This window comes from Nannospalax galili, unplaced genomic scaffold (genome assembly GCF_000622305.1).
Source record: "Nannospalax galili isolate Female #2095 unplaced genomic scaffold, S.galili_v1.0 scaffold717, whole genome shotgun sequence".
Classification (NCBI taxonomy): domain Eukaryota; kingdom Metazoa; phylum Chordata; class Mammalia; order Rodentia; family Spalacidae; genus Nannospalax; species Nannospalax galili.
In genome coordinates, this window is record NW_008339763.1 from 1,260,977 (window position 1) to 1,283,144 (window position 22,168).

Consider the following 22,168-nt stretch of genomic DNA (forward strand, 5'->3'; position numbering starts at 1 on the left):
GACCTCCGCAGCCTTCCAGAGACTGCGGCGCGCACAGGTGGCGCCCTGGCAGGACGGGGTCGCACCCGTGGATTTGGAGAGTGAAGTCGGGATCGCAGTAGCGGGAATTACGCTGTGGCCAGACGCTCCATGAGCCAGAAACTCTGGCTCGCCCGGGAGCCTTTATTTGAGGGCGTTTGTTGGTTTGGGTAGTGGTGATTTTTGTTTGCGACTTTTTCTTTTTTTTAATTTCCCATTTTATGTATATGAGTGTATTATCTGCATATATGTATGCGTACCATGTGCCTGCAGTGCCTGCAGAGGCCAGAAGAAGGCATCAGAGGGCTGGAGAGATGGCTCAGCAGTTAAGAGCAGTGACTGCCCTTCCAGAGGACCCAGGTTCAATTCCCAGCACCCACATGGTGGCTAACACCTGTCCATAACTCGAGTTCCAGGGGTCCAACACCCTCTTCTGACCTCCATGGGCACTGCACCACAGGGACGCGCTTACATACATGCAGGCAGTACACTCGTACACATAAAAAAAATAATTAAAAAATGGGGGGCTGGAGAGATGCCTCAGCGGTTAAGAACACTGACTTCTTGCAGAAGACCAGGGTTTGAATCCCAGCACCCACATAGCAGCTAACAACTGTCCGTAACTCCAGTCCCAGGGGATCCGACAGCCTCTTCTGATCTCTGTGGGCATTGCATGACAGGGGTGCACTTACCTACATGCAGGCAATACACACACGCACACACATAAAAATAAAATTTTTTAAAATTAAAAAATGAAGACATCAGATCCCTTAGAGCTGGAGTTACAGACCATTGTTAGCCATCATGTAGGTGCTGGGATCAGGTCCTCTGCAAGAGTAGCCAGTGCTCTTAACCCCTGAACCAGCTCTCCTGCCCCCTTGGTTTTTGGTTGGTTTTTTTTTTTCCCTTTTATTGTGTGTATGTATGTGTGCATGTGTAAGTCAGAGGACAACTTCGTGGAGTTCATTCTCTTCCACGTTTCTTTGGGCTGGACTTCTGGTAGTCAGTCTTGCAGAGCAAGCACTCTTACCTGCTCAACCTTAGGGTCCGTTTCTGTATTTTGAAAAAGATTGCAGCCCAAGCTGGCCTCAGACTCAGAGTGGTCACCAGTCTCCTCCCCCGTGTTGGGATTCCAGATTTGAACCACTATGCCTGGTTCATGTTACAGTGATGCTCACTTCATAATAAGAGCACTGGAAACTCAGGGTAGTGAAGTCAGGGCAGGCTATTTTACAACCATGTAGAGTAGGTTGTTAGCCTAGAATGGCAGGTTTTTTAGCACAGAGGACAGATTATAAACCCTGAACACATCACTCTTGCTCTTTTCTGAACAATCAAGAGGGTTCAATCATACATGTATCCTAGGTCTTAATCTTTCCCCGTTTCTCAACAAAAACTCTGGGTGGGTTCATCTTTATGCTTTATATTCTTTTTATTTGGGGGGGGATCTTTTTGAGACAGGGTCTCCCTGTAACCCTAGCTGACCTAGAACTCACTATATAGACAAGGTTGGCCTTGAACTCACAGAGATCTGCCTGCCTCTGCCTCCCAAGTGCTAGGATTAAAGGTGGGTGTCATCATGCCCAGCTTATCCCATTTATTTTAAAGCTTATCAGATACATGATGTTGCAGGCAAGTTTGGCTGTTACTAGTTTACTACTCCAAAGCTCTAGTTTAGGTGTGCAGGTAACTTAGCCAAGTTTGGGCCGGCTGGGGGTGGCTATATTGGCAGGCATTAGCGGGGAGTCTAGTGTTTCTTTAATTTTTTTTTAATGTGTATGAGTATATTGCCTGCATGTATGTGCGTACACCCATGTCGTGCAGTGCCACAGAGGTCAGAAGAGGGCATCGGATTCCCCTGGAACTGGAGTTATGGACAGTTAACTGCCATGTGCGTGCTGGAAACAGAACCCTACAAGAGCAGCCAGTGCTCTAACTGCTGTCAGTGGTCATCTACAAGAGCAACCAGTGCTCTAACTGCTGAGCCATCTCTCCAGGCTGGCCTTGAACTCAGATCTGCCTGCTTCTGCCTCTGCCTCCCAAGTGCTGGGACTAAAGGCGTGCAGCACCACACCTGGCTGGTCAGTGTTTTTATCACAGCAATAGAAAGTAACGAGGACACTGTCCTTCAGGGTTTTCTCAAAAAGAAGCTATTTCAGCTGTCTACTTCTAAGTGGATCCTGCTTAGTAGACCAGGTCCTAGTCTCTTCTTCCTCAGTCAGCTGATCCCAGGGCATAGTCCATGGGGTCATGGGCACATGCTTAGGGACAGAAGGCATAGTAACAGGAGTAGGAATCATAGGCATTTGGGCAACTTCAGGATCTGAGTCGAGTCATGTATGCAACACTTCTATGTGGGGATGAATTGCAGTTGTGTGTGTCCAACTTTATGACTTGGTCAGTCATATAAACACCCAGTTTCTAAGAGCTGTCTCTCAAAGGTGCAATAGTTACCTGCAGATGACAGCAGCGTTTTCCTCCAAAATCCCAACGGCCTCTACTATGATTCATCTGTGGGGGTCTGCCAAAGACCCAAGACAGCATCCCTGGGCCCGGGCTGGTGAGATGGTGAGTTAAAGCACTCACTGCCCAGTCTGATGACCTGAGTTTGGTGGAAAGAATAAACCATTCCTGCAAGTTGTCCTTGACCTCCACACCTCTACTGTATCACATGGACACACACACACACACACACACACACACACACAAATGTAATTTAAAAAAGACATCTCTAACTGCCATCAGTACCTCAAATACCATTGGGTCTGCTGGATCATATGACCCAAGTAACAGAACAGCCTGGACCTGTTGCAGAGCCTTCTGCTGTTCTGACCCCAACTGAAAACTCAGCTTTTAGAGTCACTTAGTATATGCACAGGAGTAACACACCCAAGTGAAGAATGTACTGCCTCCAGAATCCAAGGAAGCTAAGTGGCTAGGTTTAACAATGTACCCTTCACCTTAAAAGGAGTATGGCTGCATGTCCCACAACGCTGGACACCTAGAAAATTTACTAATGTAGAAGGCCCTTGAGTATTGGTTGGATTTATTTCCAATCCTCTAATAAGCATATTCTTTTACAAGTTCAGAATGATTGCTACTTCCTGTTCAGTTGGTCCAATCAGCATGTCATCAATATGGTGGATCACTGTGACACCTTGTAGAAGAGATAGGCAATCAAGATCCTTGTGAACTAAGTTATGACACAGCTAGAGAATTATTACATCCTTTAAGTAGAATAGTAAAGGTATACTGCTGGCCTTTCCAGCTGAAAACAGTTGCTTCTGGTGGTCCTTATGCTTAGGTATGGAGAAAATGGCCTTTGCAAAGACCCTTCCATGGTGCCTGGCTTCTTTGGTAGAGGACTGTCAGCCCGCTCTGCCAGCCAGGTAGACTACCCTTGTGGCAACTGTACTGCTTTAAACACACCACAGATCACAGATAATTAAGAAGGGCCCATCATGGCCACAGCTTGGGGCTGAAGCACAGTTCCAGTTCCTGAGGCACTGGAGTGCCAGTCACAACCGCTTCAAGCAGCCTGCACCAAACTTTTTGCCATCAAATGCTTTGGTTGGAGCTGTGGAGGCAGCTCAGTCAGCCAGCCCCACAAGTGCAAGCACAAAAAAAAAAAAAAAAAAAGTGGATGGCACTCTGGCCTCCACACACATACATGCATGTGTGCACTTACACTGACAAGCCTTGAGCACACTAACAGTCATTTTCATTCCAGCCAGAGGGAACACTTCCCTTAGTGACCCAGAAGGTCCATAATCAGTGTAAACACAACCCTTTGTTTGCATAAAGGACTGTCATATCCTTCATTTGCACGAGACTACTACAAACACTTTTTTTTCTTTTTTTTTTCTTTTTGAGACAGGGTCTCCCTGTAGCCCCAGCTGGCCTGGAACTCACTATGTAGACCAGGCTGGCCTTGAACTCACAGAGATCCACCTGCCTGTGCCTCCCGAGTGCTGGGATTAAAGGCGTGTTCCACCACCCCTGGCTGGGAAGATATTTTTTAAAAGTTAGGTGGGAGGGAGAGAACCCAGGGCTTATGAGGAGAGAATAGCCTCTGTCAAAGGGGCCCCTTCTGTCAGCCAGGATCTGGTCATGGGATAAGGGGTCTGTTTATCTTCTAAGATTATCAAAGGGGAAGCAGGCTGTGTTGAAACAGCTCTTGTAGCAATGAGGGTCTTGGGTCAAAGGTGTAAAGAGTGTCTGCAGATGGTCAGAGTGCTCATTAACTTAGTTCCTGTATTTTTCAAAGGGCTTATAAAATCATGAGGTCCTGTTGCACTGGGGAGGGGGTTGCTACAGATCTGAACCCTAACATTCCAGCCTTTTATATTATAGGATAGGGGATGCCATCATCGTCTTGCTGCTGAACATGGTGAACATGGGGAAGGCTGTATTAGGGGTCAGTCAGAGATGGGGGGTTCACACCTCGTGCATCTGAACAGGGTCCTTGATGGTTGACAGGTGCTCCTATACATGTGGAGGGAAGGAAAGTAACAGCTGATTAAAATTAGTGTGAGTTAGTTGTTGAATCCAGCCCTGAAAATATCTGAAGAGGCAGGGAGCAATGGTTAGCACCAAAGTAACAGAGAGCAAGGGACTGGCTGAGTAAGGGCAGAAGCCAGGGAGTCAGTCCTGTAAAAATACCCACTGAGGTGACTGCTGGTTCTGGGAAGTTCTAAGTGAAAGATAAAATCTTTTAGAGCTAAGAACTCCCAAATACTTTTGACGTCTTTGGCCTTTGGAAGAGTACGTTGCAAAAAGGTCCAAGGGCAATTTGACTTTTAGCCAAGAAACTGGCTACTTTTCTTTGGGGTCTTTTATCCTAACTGCCTAGCCAATTCCTACCTCCTATTCTTATCACACCACCCTCTGAAGAGGTTACCCAAATTGCCGATAGGGAATCGGGACACAGACTGCACTGGCCTCTTCCATGCTGAACAGGGACGCAGGGTAAGGCAATTGGGATACCCCTTCAGTGGGTCTATGTAAAAGACTCCCAAAATTGCATAATTCTTAACTATAGGGAGAAAAAAAGGTCCTTGACTGGTATCTAGGACCAGGAGATGTGAAGGAGAAGTAAAGGCAAGAGTAGCTAGTATCACAAGTTCTAGACAGGGAACCAGAAAAAGTCAGAACAGGACAAATTTCAAATGTTCATATTAGAGTCCATTGGGATTTCTTGACGAGTGCTTCCAAAAGCATCCCACTAGTGGGCTCCTCTTCATTTTTCTATTCTCTGCCAAGGCTGGACTCAAGAGGGATGAACTCAGGGTTTGTTTTCAGGCATTTTGGTAGCTGTTGGAGTGGCTAGAATCAGTGTCAATTCCCTCTCAAAGGCTTCTAGATAGAAAACAAATTTAGCCATCATTTTAGAACAATAGTAGCTGCAGGTGGGCACTACAGTATTGGAGACCAAGATTTGAAGTCTTACACCTGAGCAGCATTTTCTTGTTAAGAAAAAAATCACTACTGAGAAATAATTGTCTAGAAAACATTTTACACGAACTAAAGTCTAATGTCTGGGAAATGCAATCCTTTGGACTCTTAAATATACTGATTAATTTTTGGTTATAATTTCCTTTTGGGTGTTTAAGACCATGCACCTGGCCCAAATAAACCAATTTACTTTAATCAGTTGAGGATCTGGTCCTCAGGGGTCACATGGGCTTGGGGGAAATGTCTGATGACTTAGGCTTTTCTTTTACCAGTTCCATCTACGTGAAGGTCCTGCTTGACCGGGGTTTCACTCGGAAGCATGGGGGAAATGTTTCCTCTGAGTTGACCCTCCTCTTTGTAGACTGAACACTGGTTCAAATTCATCTTCTGGGGTCTCCGTGCCCTCCCTGAACAAGAGGACAGGTGACTCACCACAGTTACAGGACATTTCAAGAGCTGCTCCATAGTCCCCTGGAACTTAGTTGACCTTGGAGGGCAAGGAACAAAAACTGTCCCTTTAAGTCCATCTGACCAGCTTAGTATAGGCCTCAAAGTCTGGCTATTAAATGCCCAAGAAAGTTAGTTACACCAATCTGGTATTTTTAATTACTATATGCTATGTGGATAAAGCTTGGGCAACATTCTTAAATAAACCTTAACTAGACATCTTTAAACTAGTTGACTAAGCTACAACCTTAGAAATTTTAATATTATCTATATCTTTGTCTCATCCTCGATAAATCATAACAAACCTACACAGATCTTCATCACTTGCTTAGGCTTTCCCATTTTTTTCTGTCGATTCTCAAAATATCCAGTCATCATAATTTTCTAACATCTTTTTTAAAATTTTTATTTTTATTTTATGTGTATGCGTGTATTGCCTGCATGTAGGTAAGTGCCCCCATGTGGTGCAATGCTCTCAGAGGACAGAAGAGGCTGTCAGATCCCCTGGGACTGGAGTTGCAGACAGTTGTTAGCTGCCATGTGGGTGCTGGGATTCGAACCCGGGTCTTCTCCAAGAACAACCAGTATTCTTAACTGCTGAGCTATCTCTCCAGCCCCAATTTCCTAACATCTTTTAACTTTTCATTTTCCTTCTTAATAACCATGAGACACAATAAATAAATTTTCCATCTGTTGCAAGAATTCTTTTCCTGGGGATACTAAGCAATGTTTATCCCCTTCTAAGGTTCTAGTGTCAAACCAATGTTTGATTACATTAAAGTTTTCCTGGGGAGCCAATGAATTTACTGAGCTCACTTACAGAAATGACTGAGGGGTTGCTGAAGTGTATGGGTGACCTGAGAGTATTTACACTGGAAAGCCAGCATGGATCAAGCCTTCTCTTCCTACTCTTCCCCAGATTATATACTTTAGTCCAGGAGACTATTTGCAATTAGGGCAGAATTATGTATAGCTGGCTTGGAAGAATGGCTGAATACTCAGGTGAGGGTCCAGCTTACCCTCCTTCAATGAAAGAGTACAACAGTCAGCAAGTCCAGTTGTGATGATCTTTTGCTAGTGGACACAGCTGAAGTCATGAAGATGGTAGTTGTTTGACTCAGAAGAAAGTAGTGTGCAGCATCATCTTATTAAAAGAACATGACGGGGCTGGAGAGATGGCTCAGCGGTTAAGAGCATTGACTGCTCTTGCAGAGGACCCGGGTTTGATTCCCACCACCTACATGAAGGCTACGAAAGGTCCTTAACTCCAGTTCCAGGGGAATCCGAAGCCCTCTTCTGACCTCCGTGGCATTGTACACCCCAGGTGCACTCACATACATGCAGGCAATACACTCATACACATAAAATAAAAATAATAAAATAAAAATATTTAATAAAAAAAGAACATGGAATCTAAATTACACACATAAGATAATGTAATAAGTTAATATTACCCATGTATAGACTGTGCTTTATAAGTTCCCAGGTAAACCTTATGGAAAACACAAAACAGTTAAAAATCCTTTTTTTACCTTATGTAGTTTAGAGAGTAGTCTACCAAAATCTTGCTTTAGGTAGAAAGAAGCAACTGGTACATAGTTAAACATTATCAAATTGATGTTCACAACCTCCAGCACAATCAGTTAAGGAACACTGTACTATAACCCTGCTCAGAATTTAATAAACCCTTTTAATACATTTCATTTGCACTCACAGCTAACTATAGCCAGAAGTTACAGTGTGATTAAAATAAGATAATGCTTAAATAGTTTTCATTAAAGACAATTTCATGAAATGAGAGGGTAAAGAATGGGATGGTAAGAAGGCAATACAGAATCAGTCTATTATTAAAGACCATTTAAGACTGACAATACCGGCCCGGCGTGGTGGCTCAGGCCTTTAGTCCCAGCACTTGGGAGGCAGAGGCAGGCGATCCTTGTGAGTTCAAGGCCAGCGTGGTGGACATAGTGAGTTCAGGTCAGCTGGGGCTACAGGAGACCCTGTCTCAAAAAGAAAAAAAAAAAAAGATTGACAATACCAAAAGTGTAGAGTATAAGAAAACAGTTTTCATGGGTATGATTCAATGACAGCTGTCTAGAGTTAACTCTTTCCCTTAGTAGCATGCGGGAACTTAGAAAGAATGAGAGGTGAGAGCACAGGAGCACAGCACACAGGGTCAGAGGAGCTGGCATGCCAGGTCTGCAGGGCTGACAGTCTGGGACAGCAACAGCTCAGGCTCAGGGTGGTCTTCTGCTTCCTATGAGGAAAAGGTGTCCATGTGGGGGGACATTTAAGGAAATAAGCTCAAAATCATATCACCACCAGAGTCTAAGAAGACAGACTGTTCGGGGTCTGAGGAATTCCCCAAATTGACCACTCGGATACTGAGTCTCAGTAAATAGAAGCATTTTGAAGCCAACCGGCTGGGGACACAGACAGACTCGGGAGCTGTACTGTGACCCCGAGTAGTGAAAACGCAGGGCTTTCAAGCAGAAAACCCACAAAAACCACAAAGCAGGGGCTGTCCATAGAAACTATACACAGAATAACCAGGAAAGGATTGGAACAATCTAGGGCTGATTTCCAGAGACTTTACCTGTACAGCCATTGGCTGTCTTACCTGGGGCAGAAAGTTCTTTCTCTTCTGTCCCAGATCATTTCCATAGAAATCATAAACAGATACCAGGAAAGGGTTTGAACAATGAAGGGGATTTCCAGAGTCAGGTGGAGGGCAGCTTTTTCTCAGAGGCCGGAGAGGGTCTGAGGGGTACTCTCTTTCAACACTGTAGCAAACAGTTATGAGCTAATTCTCAGAAATGTCTAGAGGTTATTCAGTGTATGCATAAAAGTACATGGTAATTTTTACAAGGTAAGCATAATAATGTTTATAAGTAGTTATTCTGAACACGTTGTAGTTGTCTCTTTTGTTTCAGGCTGTTCTGGAGGCAAGAGACTGGCTCAGGCCATCTTGGGGATCATTTCTTGCAAAGTACCCCAGAAGGAGCCATGTGCTACTGCGTCTAACTCAGGTGTCCTCTAGCAAGAGAAACAAAAGTACCACTGCCACATGGCCCTCTCCAGGAGCCTGGGGGAGCTCTTCCAGGTCTCAGAGACCTCCTCAGGCCACACTAAGATTCCTGGTTTCAGTTACCCATAGTTTTAGGACTAGCTAGTATAAAGGCAGGTCAGTGCAGACTTAGACATGAGAGCTAAGGGCAAGAGTTGCTCCAAGGGAGAAAAGCACAGGGCCACATTTAAGCCAGCAGAGTTTCCAGGGCCGAAAAGCGCCTCTCCCCCAAACGGGCCACATCTGCCTGCACACAGAGCAGTGCTGCAGGAAACAGAGGGAGAAGGACAAGGCCAAAAGGGTGAGACAGGAAGACCAGTCCCAGAATTCATCTCCAGCAATGAACTAACAGGAGTTCAATTTTCTCAAACCATTTTCAGGCCTTTAGAGGTCGGACAGCAACACAAACCAGATGGAGAATGTCAAAACCAAAATACTTCAGAGCCAGCAAACCAAAGAGATACCTTAAAGCAAACATTATGAAAATGATGGAATCAAACTAAAGCCCCCCAGGTTAAAGTGGATTCAAACCAAGTCCCCCAGACCAAAGAATATTCAGAACAAGGAAGTAAGAAGTAAAATAATTCTAATGGAACTCACTATGCAGACCAGGCTAGCTGTGAACTCAAAGATCCGCCTGCCTCTGCCTCCTGAGTGCTTGGATTAAAGGCGTGCACCACCACACCCGGCTTCAGATACTGTTTTGTATAAATAACAAGCACTGAAAAGCTTTGTGAAACACTTAATAGACCTAGAGACATTGTCCAATACATTTAAAGATATTTAGGGCACCCAAATTTATAAGGCCTTTAAATCTACTATCAAAATATCCTTATTTATAAATCTGCATGTGTATTTTAATTAGGCATGCCAAAATAAAGCAAAATGGCTTCAGATACTGTTTTGTATAAATAACAAGCACTGAAAAGCTTTGTGAAACACTTAATAGACCTAGAGACATTGTCCAATACATTTAAAGATATTTAGGGCACCCAAATTTATAAGGCCTTTAAATCTACTATCAAAATATCCTTATTTATAAATCTGCATGTGTATTTTAATTAGGCATGCCAAAATAAAGCAAAATAAAACCAATAATTTTGTGCACAATAGATGAATGAAAATAATAACTGAAGTGGCCGGTTTGTTTTGTCGGAAACATATGAAGACAATGACCACAGACACACATGACAGAACTACTTGAGATCTCAAACATGAGTAAACTTATAGACATACATGACATAATTGCATGAAATCCCAAACACATGGAACATGATTATCATAGACACACATGACATAATTCCACACAAACTAGGTGCACCCAAAACACAAAAATCAAGGAGTTTGATTACGATGGTCCTTTGCATGTAAGGCACTCATCCTATAAAGGTGGACTGGAGAACACTTCCTCCATAATCTCCTCATAGCTATGGGGACGTTCTCCCTCCTCTTCTGGTAAGTATGAACCTGGGTTTTAGGGTTCAGGTAGCCTCCATCCAAACTCGGGAATTCTTATCCAGCATGGCCTGATTTCAAGTTATCAGACTTCACAGAAAGTTTAATTTGGAGAGTTTTATCTTAATACCATAATTTCCTGCATAGCCTAGTTTAAAGTTGTCCAGCATCACCTGGAGGACAGTCTGTGTCTGACACTTGAACTGGGAGGAGCCCATCTGAAATTTTATATGTGCTTGAGAGATATGTAATGTGTGCATAGGAGGGGGTGGAGAGTGTTAGTCTCCCTCATTCAGATGCCTTCCTGGCTGGCCACCTCTCAGTGACTTAAGAGGTCTTACCTTAGGGCCACACGTATAATCCCCGTGCTCAGTCACCCGAGGGTGAGTGCCTGTGTAGGTTACACGACCTCAGCGGGATTCCCAGAGCCGTGGAACCATCACTTTCACTCTCACATTCGTGCACAAAGCACTCAGAGTTTAAGACAGTTCCCTAGCTATTCCCACTGAATTCCTGTTCTGTCTAAAACAGAGCCAGGACCTTGGAATTGAAGGAGAGTTCCCCTCAGACCCCTTCCTGACCTCTGAGAAAGAGCTGCCCTCTGCCTGACTCTGGAAATCCCCTCCACTGTTCAAACCCTTTCCTGGTACATCTGTTTATGGTTTCTATGGAAATGGCCCGGGGCAGAAGAGGAAGAATGTTCTGCCCCAGGTAAGCTAGCCAATGGCTGTATAGGTTTTAAGGCTTTGGAAATCAGACCTGCTGGTTCTTCTGTTTATGGTTTCCATTTGGTTTTGCAGTGTAGCTCCAAGCCTGCCTGCATCCCCGGCCAGTCGGATTCAATAAAGCAGTTAAGTTCTCCTGAGTCTGTGTCCAAGTGGTCAATTCATGGAATTTTTCAGACCCCGAACAGAATCATGTCAAGGTTTAGTTGTGACCCAGTTTTCTGCCTGATTCCTGACTCCTGTTATACCCTAAATGGGGCCAGCACCTCAGAATCACATCGAGGTTTAGTTGTGGTCCCCTTCATTCCTGACTGGAGGCCAGTGCCATCTTGGAATCACATCAAGACTTTGTATGCAGCCTCCTGCACGGGTATCAGCCCACACCAGCTTCCACCTGTCTAACCTGGGGCCCATTACTTGGTCTGGACATCCATTCCCGGTCCCCGTGTCTCTTCACCTGATGAGAAGCTCTGGTCTAGGGCTTTGCAACTCTCTCTGGCCTCCTAGAAGGAAACCCTGAGAGAAAATTCTTTGGGGGCGCATACTTCTCTGTTCCAGGGGCTGAGGCAGGCTGCAGGATCCAGGAGCAGCAGCCTCTGTGCCAATGAGGATATGGGGACTTGTTCTTACTGGGAACCAACCATTGTAGCTGTGAATTCAAAGCAAAGTTCTCTGGGTCTCTTCATTTCTAGATACAAGCTATGCTGGAAAAGAAATTCATGAAGGTAGCAGGAGGAACAGGGTGCTTGTCCAGCACATAAATCACTGGGTTGTTGCCATGAAAGCACATGTCTAGACCGAGCACAGCCTGCGACTTTTCATGTACACTGAAATTTAAAATGCTTAGATCTAGTCAGAAAAATAGGCGCCTCAGGACTACATGGTCTGAGTACAGCTTGCTTGGTGCCCAACAGGGCCTAAGATCAAAATTTTGAGCCCCTCTGTCTGAGAACAAGTTCAGGGGGAAAAAATGGCTTTTGAAATCTCTTTTCCATTTGTACATGGGGCAAACCGCCTTAAATTCTTTAAATGCTCCAGTGAAGCCGCCCAGCAGCTTCAGCCTAAGCCTGAATGCTCCAAGGCCGCTTGCTTAAGATCCAAATTCAGCGTGCGCTTGAAAATCTCTGCATGACCACCAAATAAGTAAGCTATTAGAATTTTGGGGGTCCCATTTGTGTTGACAATATGAAATGGGGAGAAAGAGGGTCCTCTAGGATTCTTAGTCTCATTCATAAAATAATTTAAAAATGGGCCCAACTGGAAACTTTTACAATTTTATTAGAATCTTAAAAATCCTCAGGGCAGGCAAGTTGGTAATCTTGGCAGGTGCCTTGAGGAAGGAAAGAAAGCCATGGAGCCACGCAGGTTTAGAGCCTGCCTGGGAGGTCAGACACGTGGCCGACTCCCAGCCACATGGCTGGGAGAAGGAAGCTTTAGACAAAAAGTGAAAAAAAATACAAGATGCTAGGGGCAGGGAGGCATTGAGGTTATTGAGGTTGATCAAAGGCCGAGGTAGAGGAGTAGGGAGGGGGATCAGAGGCCCCCGAGGTGGTAGGAACCAGCAGGTTGGGGGGTCTTTGCTATGAAAACTTGAGAGGAACATGAGACACAGAGGGAGGGATTAGCATGGAGATCAAAGGCTTGGACATAAGGGAGCTTGGACCTTTTGCCGCTATGTTGGCAGAAATTATCTAAATCTCTCAAAATATTGAAGTCTAAGGTTCCGGTGTCTGGCCAAAGATAGTCATTATCTAACTTGTACTGGGGTCAGGCAGTGGTGCATAGGAACTTTAAGTGCTTTGGCCCAATTGTATCTGAAAGTCTTGGTTGTTTTAAGGATTTAAGAAGATAAGCAAGAGGGGTGAGGCTCTCAGACTTGGACTGGGTGGTTCCCATAACAACAGATTATGTACAGCACGCAGAATAGATAGAGAAGGAGCAAACAAATAGGAGGAGACAATGAGGACAGGAACTGAACAAGCAAGTTGGAACAAGAGTCCAGGCAGGAAAGCATGGGGTATGAGGAAGGAGGGGGAGGTATAGGTCCTTTCCCGGGACAGGCCTGAGAACGACTTTTTCCAGTCCCTGGAGGCAGTGTCCTGCAATCAGATCATCAGGGGGGGGAAAGGCAAGTTCCTGTCCTGGATAGGAAGGGGTGCGTGTTCCTACCCCTGGGAACAGTGTCTGTACCCAGAGGAAGGAAAGGACTTTCTGACATGCTAGGGTGATTTTCAAGTGGAAAGCCCTGCAAAGAGAGCATGGCATGACCAGCCAGACAAAGTACAAGGAAAGGAATGGGAGAAGAGCCATGGAGTCAGAAAGAAGGGGGATGGGAGAGACAAGAGAAAAGAGAAAAAGGGGGGGGGAGAGAGAGAGAGAGAGAGAGAGAGAGAAAGAAAGAGTTGGAGTGTACCTCAAAGCCAAATTGGTGATGTTCGAAGAGGCTGGTAAGGGCTGTTGGAGTTCTTTACACATGATCCCAAAAGATAGTGGGTCCCAGGGCTCAGCTGAGTTTGGCACCATATGATAGGTAAATGGAGGCAAAACAGGAGAAAGCACCAAGACACAGACAAGATAGAGTTTATCAGTAGGGAAAACACATGGGACAGTCCTCAGTTCGGGAAAGAGGAGCTGTCGGCTTACAGGCTGTTGGCTGGGGGATATATATATACATGTATATATATATGTCTTTTTTGAGACAGGGTCTCCCTGTAACCCCAGCTGTCCTGGAACTCACTATGTAGATCAGGGTGGCCTTGAACTCACAGAGATCCGCCTGCCTCTGCTTCCCAGAGTCCTGGGATTAAAGGTGTGCACCACCACGCCCAGTTAAGGGAAGATTTTTTTTTTTTTTTAGGAAAGATATTTTTTAAAAGTTAGGTGGGAGGGAGAGAACCCAGGGCTTATCAGGAGAGAATAGCCTCTGTCAAATGGGCCCCTTCTGTTGGCCAGGATCTGGTCATGCAATAAGGGGTCTGTTTATCTTCTAAGATTATCAAAGGGGAAGCAGGCTGTGCCAAAACAGCTTTTGTAGCAATCGGGTCTCGGGTCAAAGGTGTAGAGAGTGTTTACTTTGCAGATGGTCAGGGTGTTCATTAACTTAGTTCCTGTATTTTTTCAGAGGGCTTGTAAAACTATGAGGTCCTGTTGCACTGGGGAGGGGGTTGCTGCAGATCCGAACCCTAACAATTATTTTTCGGGTTCTGCTGCCAATTGATGTGCAGCCTTGGCCTCTTACTGGACCACAGCTACCATGTGCTGACCCTGAGGAAATACTTCCCAGAAGATTTTGCCTCAGTGATGCTGGCCTCTTAATAATCACAGCTGTGGGCTGGAGAGATGGCTCAGCGGTTAAGAACTCTGGTTGTAGCCGGGAATGGTGGGGTACACCTTTGATCCCAGCACTTGGGAGAACCCAGGTCAGGTCTTCTGCAAGAACAGCCAGTGTTCTTTTTTTTTTTTTCTGTCTTTTTTTGAGACAGGGTCTCCCTGTAGCACCAGCTGTCCTGGAACTCACTATGTAGACCAGGCTGGCCTCAAACTCACAAAGATCCACCTGCCTCTGCCTCCCAAGTGCTGAGATTAAGCATGTGCCAGGATGCCTATTTTATTGTTTTGTTTTGTTTTTTTGAGACAGGGTCTTCCTGTAGCCCCAGCTGGCCTGGAACTCACTAGTACGCCAGGTTGGCCTGGACTCACAGAGATCCACCAGCCTCCTCCTCCCAAGTGCTGGGATTAAAGTCGCGGACCACACCAGGTGAAATCCCCATTCATAATACATATTCTATTAATTCTGCCCCACTAGAGAACCCTAATCTGTGCAAGCAGATGGCAGTCACAGTGTCTGGGGCTACAAAGCCTCACCAAGAGGCTCAGGAAGGCTTCTAGAGGCTGTGTCTCTGGTGCCAATTTACAGAGAAGCTCCTGGACAGGAAGGCAGGCTACACAGCCTTGACAATTTCCTTTCTGCTAGACATGGTAGCTCACACCTGTAATCCCAGCACTTGGAAGACAGGGGGCAGAATTGGCATGAATTTGAGGTTAGTCTGAGCTACCTCACCTACACAGCCTCACCTGGGCTACACAGTGAAACCCAGTAACAGGCAAAACAAAACAGAGAGATGGAGAGATGGGGGTGTGTGCATTTCCTTTCCCAGAACGGACCCCTGTGCAGAACATACTAGACAGTCTTCAGAGAAGGTGCCCTGCAACGCAGCAAATGGGGAACCCAGGATTTCTCTAGTGCTAACCTTGGGGCTCCCAAGATGAATACCAAAGGGGCAGATAGTTACAGGCATAACACGTGTGACAAAAGCTTCCCTTACCCGTCATGCCTGCTCAGACACCTTCCTTATCCACGGCAGTGAGAAGCTGACACCTGAAGGGGCAGAGGGCATGTGCGCCCCTGGCCAGCCCAGCATTTGCACAGCACCATTGCAATCTGGCACTACGAGCTGCGCCTTGCGGCAGATGGGATGAGGTCTTCCCAGCTGCCCAGGCATGTCCACTCCCAGAGGAGGGCTTTGCATGCTGGCAGTGTGTGAAGGGCTATGTCTGGAAGTCAGTTTCAAAACCCATCAGGAAGGACTGGAGAGTTGGCTCAGCGGACCTGGGTTCAAGTCCCAGCATCTACATGGCGACTGTGCTGGATAGCTTTAGTGTCAACTTGACACACCTGGGTTGAGGGAGCCTCAATCGGGAAATTGCCTCTATTGGACTGGCCTGTGGCCATGTCTGAAGGGCATCTTCTTGATGAGTGATGTGGGAGGGCCCAGCCCACTGTGGGTGGTGCCACCCCTGGGCAGGTGGGCCTGTGTTGCATAAGAAAGCAGGCTGAGCAGGGGCCAGGGGAGCAAGTCAGTAAGCAGTGTTCCTCCATGGCCTGTGCTCCAGATCCTACCTCCAGATTCCTGCCCTGAGTTCCCACCTTGGGCTCCCTGATGAACTGCGTTTGACCTGGGAGATGTAAGACAAATAAACCCTTTCCTCCCCAAGTTGGTACTGGTCAGAGTGTTTTGTCACAGCAATAAAGAATAGACTAAGACAGCGACTAACGACCTTTTGTAACTCCAGTTCCAGGGGATCCGACGCCCTCTTCTGACCACCGCGGGCACTGCACGGCACCGGCGCACTTTACATGCAGGCAGAACACTCATACATAAACATTAAAAGCAAAAAAACAAAACACCAGGAATCGCACCTGGGGAGTGGCGTAGTTTTGAGCTCGGGGGTTAGGTTTTGGAAGTGCCTTTCAGAGCGAAGACTGGTGACTTAATCCCAAGCACTACAGTTCTGGGATGTCCTCATCCACTGCCTCACCCGTGTGCCCGCAGCGCTGACAGCAGTGTCCATACTACCGCCCAGGGACAGGGGTCGCAGGGGCAGAGGGTGCCCGGGGCGGGATCTGGTGAGCCGAGGGGCATCCTCCTCGACCCGCTCCCTCTGCGCTCCTAGCCCCCAGCACCCGTGCAAGGGGACGAAGCCTCCGGACCCGACTGCGCGCGGACCGGACTCGGTTTCCCAAAAGGCTGTGCGGCCCTGATGACGTTTCCCAGCAGCGGCTGTGCAAGCGGGAGCAGGCCGAAGACTCTATTTCCCAGAGTGCCCCAGGAGGGCCTCGCCCCCTCCACCTGGGCAGCGTGGCTAGCAGCTGCTTCGCCGGAAGCCCCTTCCGGGACAGGTGGAGCCTGGCGCAGGTGAGAGCGCAGGGCCACCCTAGAGCCCCCGTGGGCGTGGCGTGTGGTCGGGGGCCCCAGCGGGGTGGGCTGGGAGGTCGGGAACCCCCAGGGATCCGGGCCAGGCTCCCTCTCCTTGGGGTGGCAGTGGGGCCGTGCGGCTGGGCCAGAACCATCCTACAGAGACCCCAGCAGATTCCCGGCCCCGGAGATGGGCTCTCGATGGGGGCGGTGGCCCGAGGTAGTCCAGCGGCGCCACCCACCCGAGAACTAGGTTTTCCCAAGTTCTTTGGAGATTAGCCCTGTACGAGTGAGCTGGGGGCTCCAAACAGGGTAGCGCGTGAGCTTTGGCGAGAAGCAGAGCCGGTGATCTGTGCCCTGAGCTCCCAGCCCTGATGCATGCCTACTTTCTGGTCAGCCCTAGGGAATACTATGTATCTTTCCTCTGCCTAGTAGGGTCCGTGGGTTGGGATCAAGCTGCTGTGGCTTGATCAAACTCCCCAGGTTTGGATAGCAGCCAGTAGGCGTCTGTGGAGCCTTGGACACAGGCCTTCCCGGGGAAAAGGGTAGTCTGTCTGGAGCCCTGTGACTCCTCCCTGGGTCCTGATTCAGTGCCTGTTGCTCATTGGCTCAGGGGAATGTGGTGGGGAGGAAGGCACACCTTATGCCATCCTTGACTTCGCACCATTTGTTCCTCTAGGTGCAGTCAATATGGGTGAGCCCCAGGGGTCCATGAGGATCCTAGTGACTGGGGGCTCCGGACTGGTGGGCAGAGCCATCCAGAAGGTGGTTGCAGATGGGGCCGGCCTGCCTGGAGAAGAATGGGTGTTTGTCTCTTCCAAAGATGCAGATCTGACGTGAGTTGAGGCCATCCCCAGGGCATGTTCCCTCTCCAGGGAGAAGAGATTTCCTGCTGGGTCTTTTCCTGAACCAGGCTGGATGCACCCTGCCAGGTGACTGGTCTGGCTCTGGGTGCTGGCTGTGCTCTAAGTAAACATCCTCCGATTGGTTCCGGGAGCCCACACCCTGACACCTGCTAAGCCCTGAACTTGGCCACTTATACCCTTGGCTGCCTTTCCAGCTGTGGACCCACCCAGTTCCTGCACCCACCACTCTAACCCCCAAATTCCCTCTGCCTCCATGGGATCCCTGACATCCTGGCTTCCCCCAGGGATGTGGCGCAAACCCAAGCCCTGTTCCAGAAGGTGCAGCCCACCCATGTCATCCATCTTGCTGCAATGGTAGGCGGCCTGTTCCGGAATATCAAATACAATTTGGATTTCTGGGTAAGTTGGAGGGTTGGGGGGGCAATAAGCATTGGGAGCCAGGAGCTTATGTTCTTGGAGCTTACAGTTGGGCTTCCCACTCTCACAGGTTCACCTCAGGAAGTCCCTGAGGACTCTGACTTGGTACAGCCCTGGGAGGGGGAAGCTCCCAGTGACCCACACTTAGTACTGTGGGCAGAGGGGAATGCAGGTGCACCTGGAGGCATTTGGCCAAATGCTGACCTGCAGGATTGGGAAGCTGAAGAAACCAGATGTCCTGCTCTAGCTGGGGGCTGGCTCTTGCCTACTAAGACTGCTGGACTTCCGAATTCTTGGGCTCCCAGACTGGGCTCGCTGGCTCTGCCAATCACTCTGTGATGTACGCCTGTCTGTGGCATGTCCCTGGGAAGAAGGGCATAACAGAAGGACTCTGCTTCTGCTGGTTGTGCTCCTCTGAGCAGTGGCTTCGGTCTGATTGGCCTGTACCAGGCACTGCTGTCAGCAGAGGCTCCCAACAGATTCTACCCAGGGTCTCTCATCCAGAGCTCTCCTCGTCTGTCCCTGCATTCAGCAAACCGCCTGGTCCACTACTTTTTCCTTATCCTTAGACGAGTAAAAATGCCTCATGTCAATTTAGAGAAGGGAACTGGAGATTGAGAAGGGGCAGGGCAAGCCACTGGGAAGTAGAGTTCAGTGTGCTTTCTCTGGGGTTGGATAGTGGGGGACCCTTCTCTCATGTAGCAGGAGTTCCACCAAAGTCTTCCCCAGCCCTATACTTGGCTTGCGCTTAGCAGCCCTGGGGATGCAGCTGTGGCCCTAGTGGGCAGCAGTTTCTGTAAGGCGAGTGCTGGGAGGCTTGGCCTTGCCCAGGAGCACTTGGGATGAACAGGTACAAATCCTGGCCCATATCTGGGTATATCCCCACCTCTGTCCCTGAAGGAGCAGGAAAGAGCTTGGGTCTTTCATGAGTAGCCTGACCTGCCTCTACTGTGTCCTGCAGAGGAAGAATGTGCACATCAATGACAATGTCCTGCAGTCAGCCTTTGAGGTGGGTGCTCGCAAGGTGGTCTCCTGCCTGTCCACCTGTATTTTCCCTGACAAGACCACCTATCCTATTGATGAGACCATGGTAAGGGGCAGGGCCACCTGGGGTAGGGCCTGATGGTGTGGGTGGAGCCAGGAAATGAGGGTTCTCAGTGCATCTCCTCCTGCTCCCCCAGATCCACAACGGGCCGCCCCACAGCAGCAATTTTGGGTACTCATATGCCAAGAGGATGATTGACATACAGAACAGGTGCTCCTTCTCAGTACCCTTCCCCGCCAGGTCTCTCCGGAGAGGGGAGGATGGAACCCCTGGGTTGGTGGGACCTTCTTGCTACCCCATTTTTGCATCTGGAGGCCAGCTTCGGAAGGAATGGGGACACTAGGGGCGTGTTCTAGGATGAGGTCAGAAGACACTGTGCCTCCACAGGGCCTATTTCCAGCAGCATGGCTGTACTTTCACGGCTGTCATCCCCACCAATGTCTTTGGGCCTCATGACAACTTCAACATAGAGGATGGCCATGTGCTGCCTGGCCTCATCCATAAGGTGCACCTGGCCAAGAGTGAGTGCAGCTTCCCAGCCCATACCTGGCCCGGGTTACCTGCCTGATGGGCCCTGGGCCCAGCTGGGGGGAGCTGGCCCTGGCTGCAGTGCTCTGACACCTACCCCATCTGTAGGCAGCGGTTCAGCCCTGACTGTGTGGGGTACAGGGAAACCACGGAGGCAGTTCATCTACTCACTGGTATGTTTAGGGGAAGCAGTGGTGTGGCATGGGGAACAGCTCTGGTCCCTGCTAAATCACTGGGGGTGCAGCTCTGGCTCAGCAAGAGAAAGGGTGACCTAAAGGCGAGACCCCAAAGGTGGTGATCCCTGGCTGTGCCCCCAGGGAGCCGAAACAGCAGTGTGACCTCCCCCACTAGGCGTACTTAGCTCTTACTTATGGATCTGACCTTCCCTTCTGACCTCCAGGACCTGGCCCGGCTATTCATCTGGGTCCTTCGGGAGTACAATGAGGTGGAGCCCATCATCCTCTCAGGTGGGCACCCCGAAGCTCCTGTTCCCTGCAGCATGGCAGGACCTCAAGGGGTGGGAGCAGAAATACCCTCAGGGTTCTGAACAGGGAGGCCTGACTAGCTGCTGGCCCATGGCTCTCCACAGTGGGTGAGGAGGATGAGGTGTCTATCCAGGAGGCAGCTGAGGCTATAGTGGAGGCCATGGGCTTCTGTGGGGAAGTCACTGTATCCTTTGGCTCCTGTGATGGGCAGATGGTGAGGCATTGTGGAGGGGCACTGGTGCTTGCCTTGGTAGCAGGAAGGGATCTGCTGTGCCCCAAGCTTGCTCAGGGAAAAACAGATGTTGGGGTAAAGCAAGTGGGGGTGCTTCTACTGTGTGGCCTTGACCAAGCTGCCCAGTTTGATACCACCAAGTCAGATGGGCAGTTTAAGAAGACAGCCAGCAATAGCAAGCTTCGGACCTACCTGCCTGACTTCCGCTTTACACCCTTCAAGCAAGGTGAGCTCCTGTCTCTCTGTGCTCCCCAACTACCCCAACCTGTATCTGCAAGAGTCCTTGCCAGCCAGTCCTTCCTTGACTTTGGCCCCCATTGTTCCTCCCTGTCCCCTACTGTGGCCTCAGTGTCCCTAATGTGACATGGGGTGGGTGGGTCGGTTGTCCTGCAGGCTTGGTTACGAGAGCCTGTACCCCTGGGAGGCAGGACATTGCATGCTGCTCAGGGGGAATGTCCCTGGGGTCCCCACACTCTCCACCTCCTCCTGGGGGGTCAATGGCACTGGCTCTCACCTGTCTACCTCTGCAGCTGTGAAGGAGACCTGTACTTGGTTTGCAGAGAACTATGAACAGGCCCGGAAGTGAAGCATGTGACAAGCAGGCACAGTTGGCAGTGCCCAGTGGCCACCCTCAGACCTCGTGAACTAGGGTGGTGTCCAGTCTGGGCCAAATGCTGGCCCCTCTGCCAGGGGGCTTCATGCAGCTGTCTAGCAGAGCCCATGTCTGTCGGTCCTCATGGAAAGGCCGGTCCAATCTCAGTGCAACCACTCTTATCCTGCTGTCCCATCTCTAGAAACCAATAAAATTCATTTTCACAAACGTGTACTCAGTAGCTATGTCCAGCCATCCCTCACCCTGGCACCTAGCATTGTCTCCCTAGCCTGTCCAGTTCTGGGACTCACTGTCCTCTTGTGTGCTGCTCAGCCCCCTGAGAGTTGCTAGACTTGGGGCCAGTGTCCCTGTGTTAAGGCCCAGAGGGTGGAGATGTGGGTGGCAGGAGGCAGGCTGTGCAGGTCAGATGTGAACTCTCCCTTGGTTCAAGTATGCAGCAGGGTTACCTCCCCATAGCCTGCCCTGGACCCTGGCAATGCACAGCCCTCCACTTGTGGTCCCCTCACAGTCCAACTACAGCATCCCCCTTATAAATGCTGTGTGGTTGTAAGTGCTCCGTGCTGATGACCCTTGGGTTAGTGCTGCTTTTCAGGCAAAGAAGCAGTACAGGTGCGAGTGCACAACCCAAGGCACATATGTTAACAAGTGCCCCAACTAGGGCGACCAGCACTTCTCCAGCTGGTGCTTTAAAATGCCAGTCAAGCCGGTCATGGTGGTGCACGCCTTTAATCCCAGCACTCCGGAGGCAGAGGCAGGCGGATCTCAGTGAGTTCAAGGCCAGCCTGGTCTATATAGTTCCAGGATAGCTGGGGCTACAGGGAGACCCTGTCTCAAAAAGACCAAAAAAACAGGCTCCCTGAGATTCACCCTAAAATCTCACTAATCGAAAAGAGAACAAGGGCTAGAGAGATGGCTCAGCGTTAAGAGCACTGGCTGCTCTTGCAGCAGACCTAGGTTCCAATCCCAGCACCCACGTGGCGGCCAGCAACCTCTTTGTTAACTCAGGTTCTGACCTCTGCGGGGAGGGCACGGGTATGGGAGCACTTACACGCAGACAATACACTTATAAAATAAAAATAATAGAATATTTTTTAAAAATCCCTACCAGCCCCAGGGGCCC

The 22,168-nt window shown here is 48.9% G+C and overlaps 1 protein-coding gene across 2 annotated transcripts; it reads left to right on the plus strand.

Moving 5' to 3' along the window:
• Positions 1–16,717: 16,717 nt before the first annotated feature.
• Tsta3 (tissue specific transplantation antigen P35B) lies at positions 16,718–21,259 on the plus strand. 2 transcript variants are annotated; one of them, XM_008834513.2, is made up of 11 exons: positions 16,718–16,862; positions 17,542–17,698; positions 18,013–18,127; positions 19,107–19,235; positions 19,327–19,400; positions 19,578–19,711; positions 19,827–19,891; positions 20,119–20,185; positions 20,308–20,387; positions 20,562–20,661; positions 20,996–21,259. In XM_008834513.2, the coding sequence occupies exons 2-11, from the start codon at positions 17,553–17,555 to the stop codon at positions 21,019–21,021; spliced, it is 936 nt and encodes a 311-aa protein (XP_008832735.1). In that variant the 5' UTR covers positions 16,718–16,862; positions 17,542–17,552; the 3' UTR covers positions 21,022–21,259. The 2 variants fall into 2 exon arrangements, with proteins under 2 accessions (XP_008832735.1, XP_008832734.1); XM_008834512.2 differs by having other exon boundaries at positions 16,719–16,862; positions 20,966–21,259.
• Positions 21,260–22,168: the final 909 nt, after the last annotated feature.

Coding starts and splice junctions, on each gene's coding strand:
- Tsta3 (XM_008834512.2), top strand. CDS start 17,553: ATGGGTGAGCCCCAGGGGTCCATGAGGATCCTAGTGACTGGGGGCTCC. Junction 18,128..19,106: donor AATACAATTTGGATTTCTGG/GTAAGTTGGAGG, acceptor TGTGTCCTGCAG/AGGAAGAATGTGCACATCAA. Junction 19,892..20,118: donor GGCAGTTCATCTACTCACTG/GTATGTTTAGGG, acceptor TCTGACCTCCAG/GACCTGGCCCGGCTATTCAT.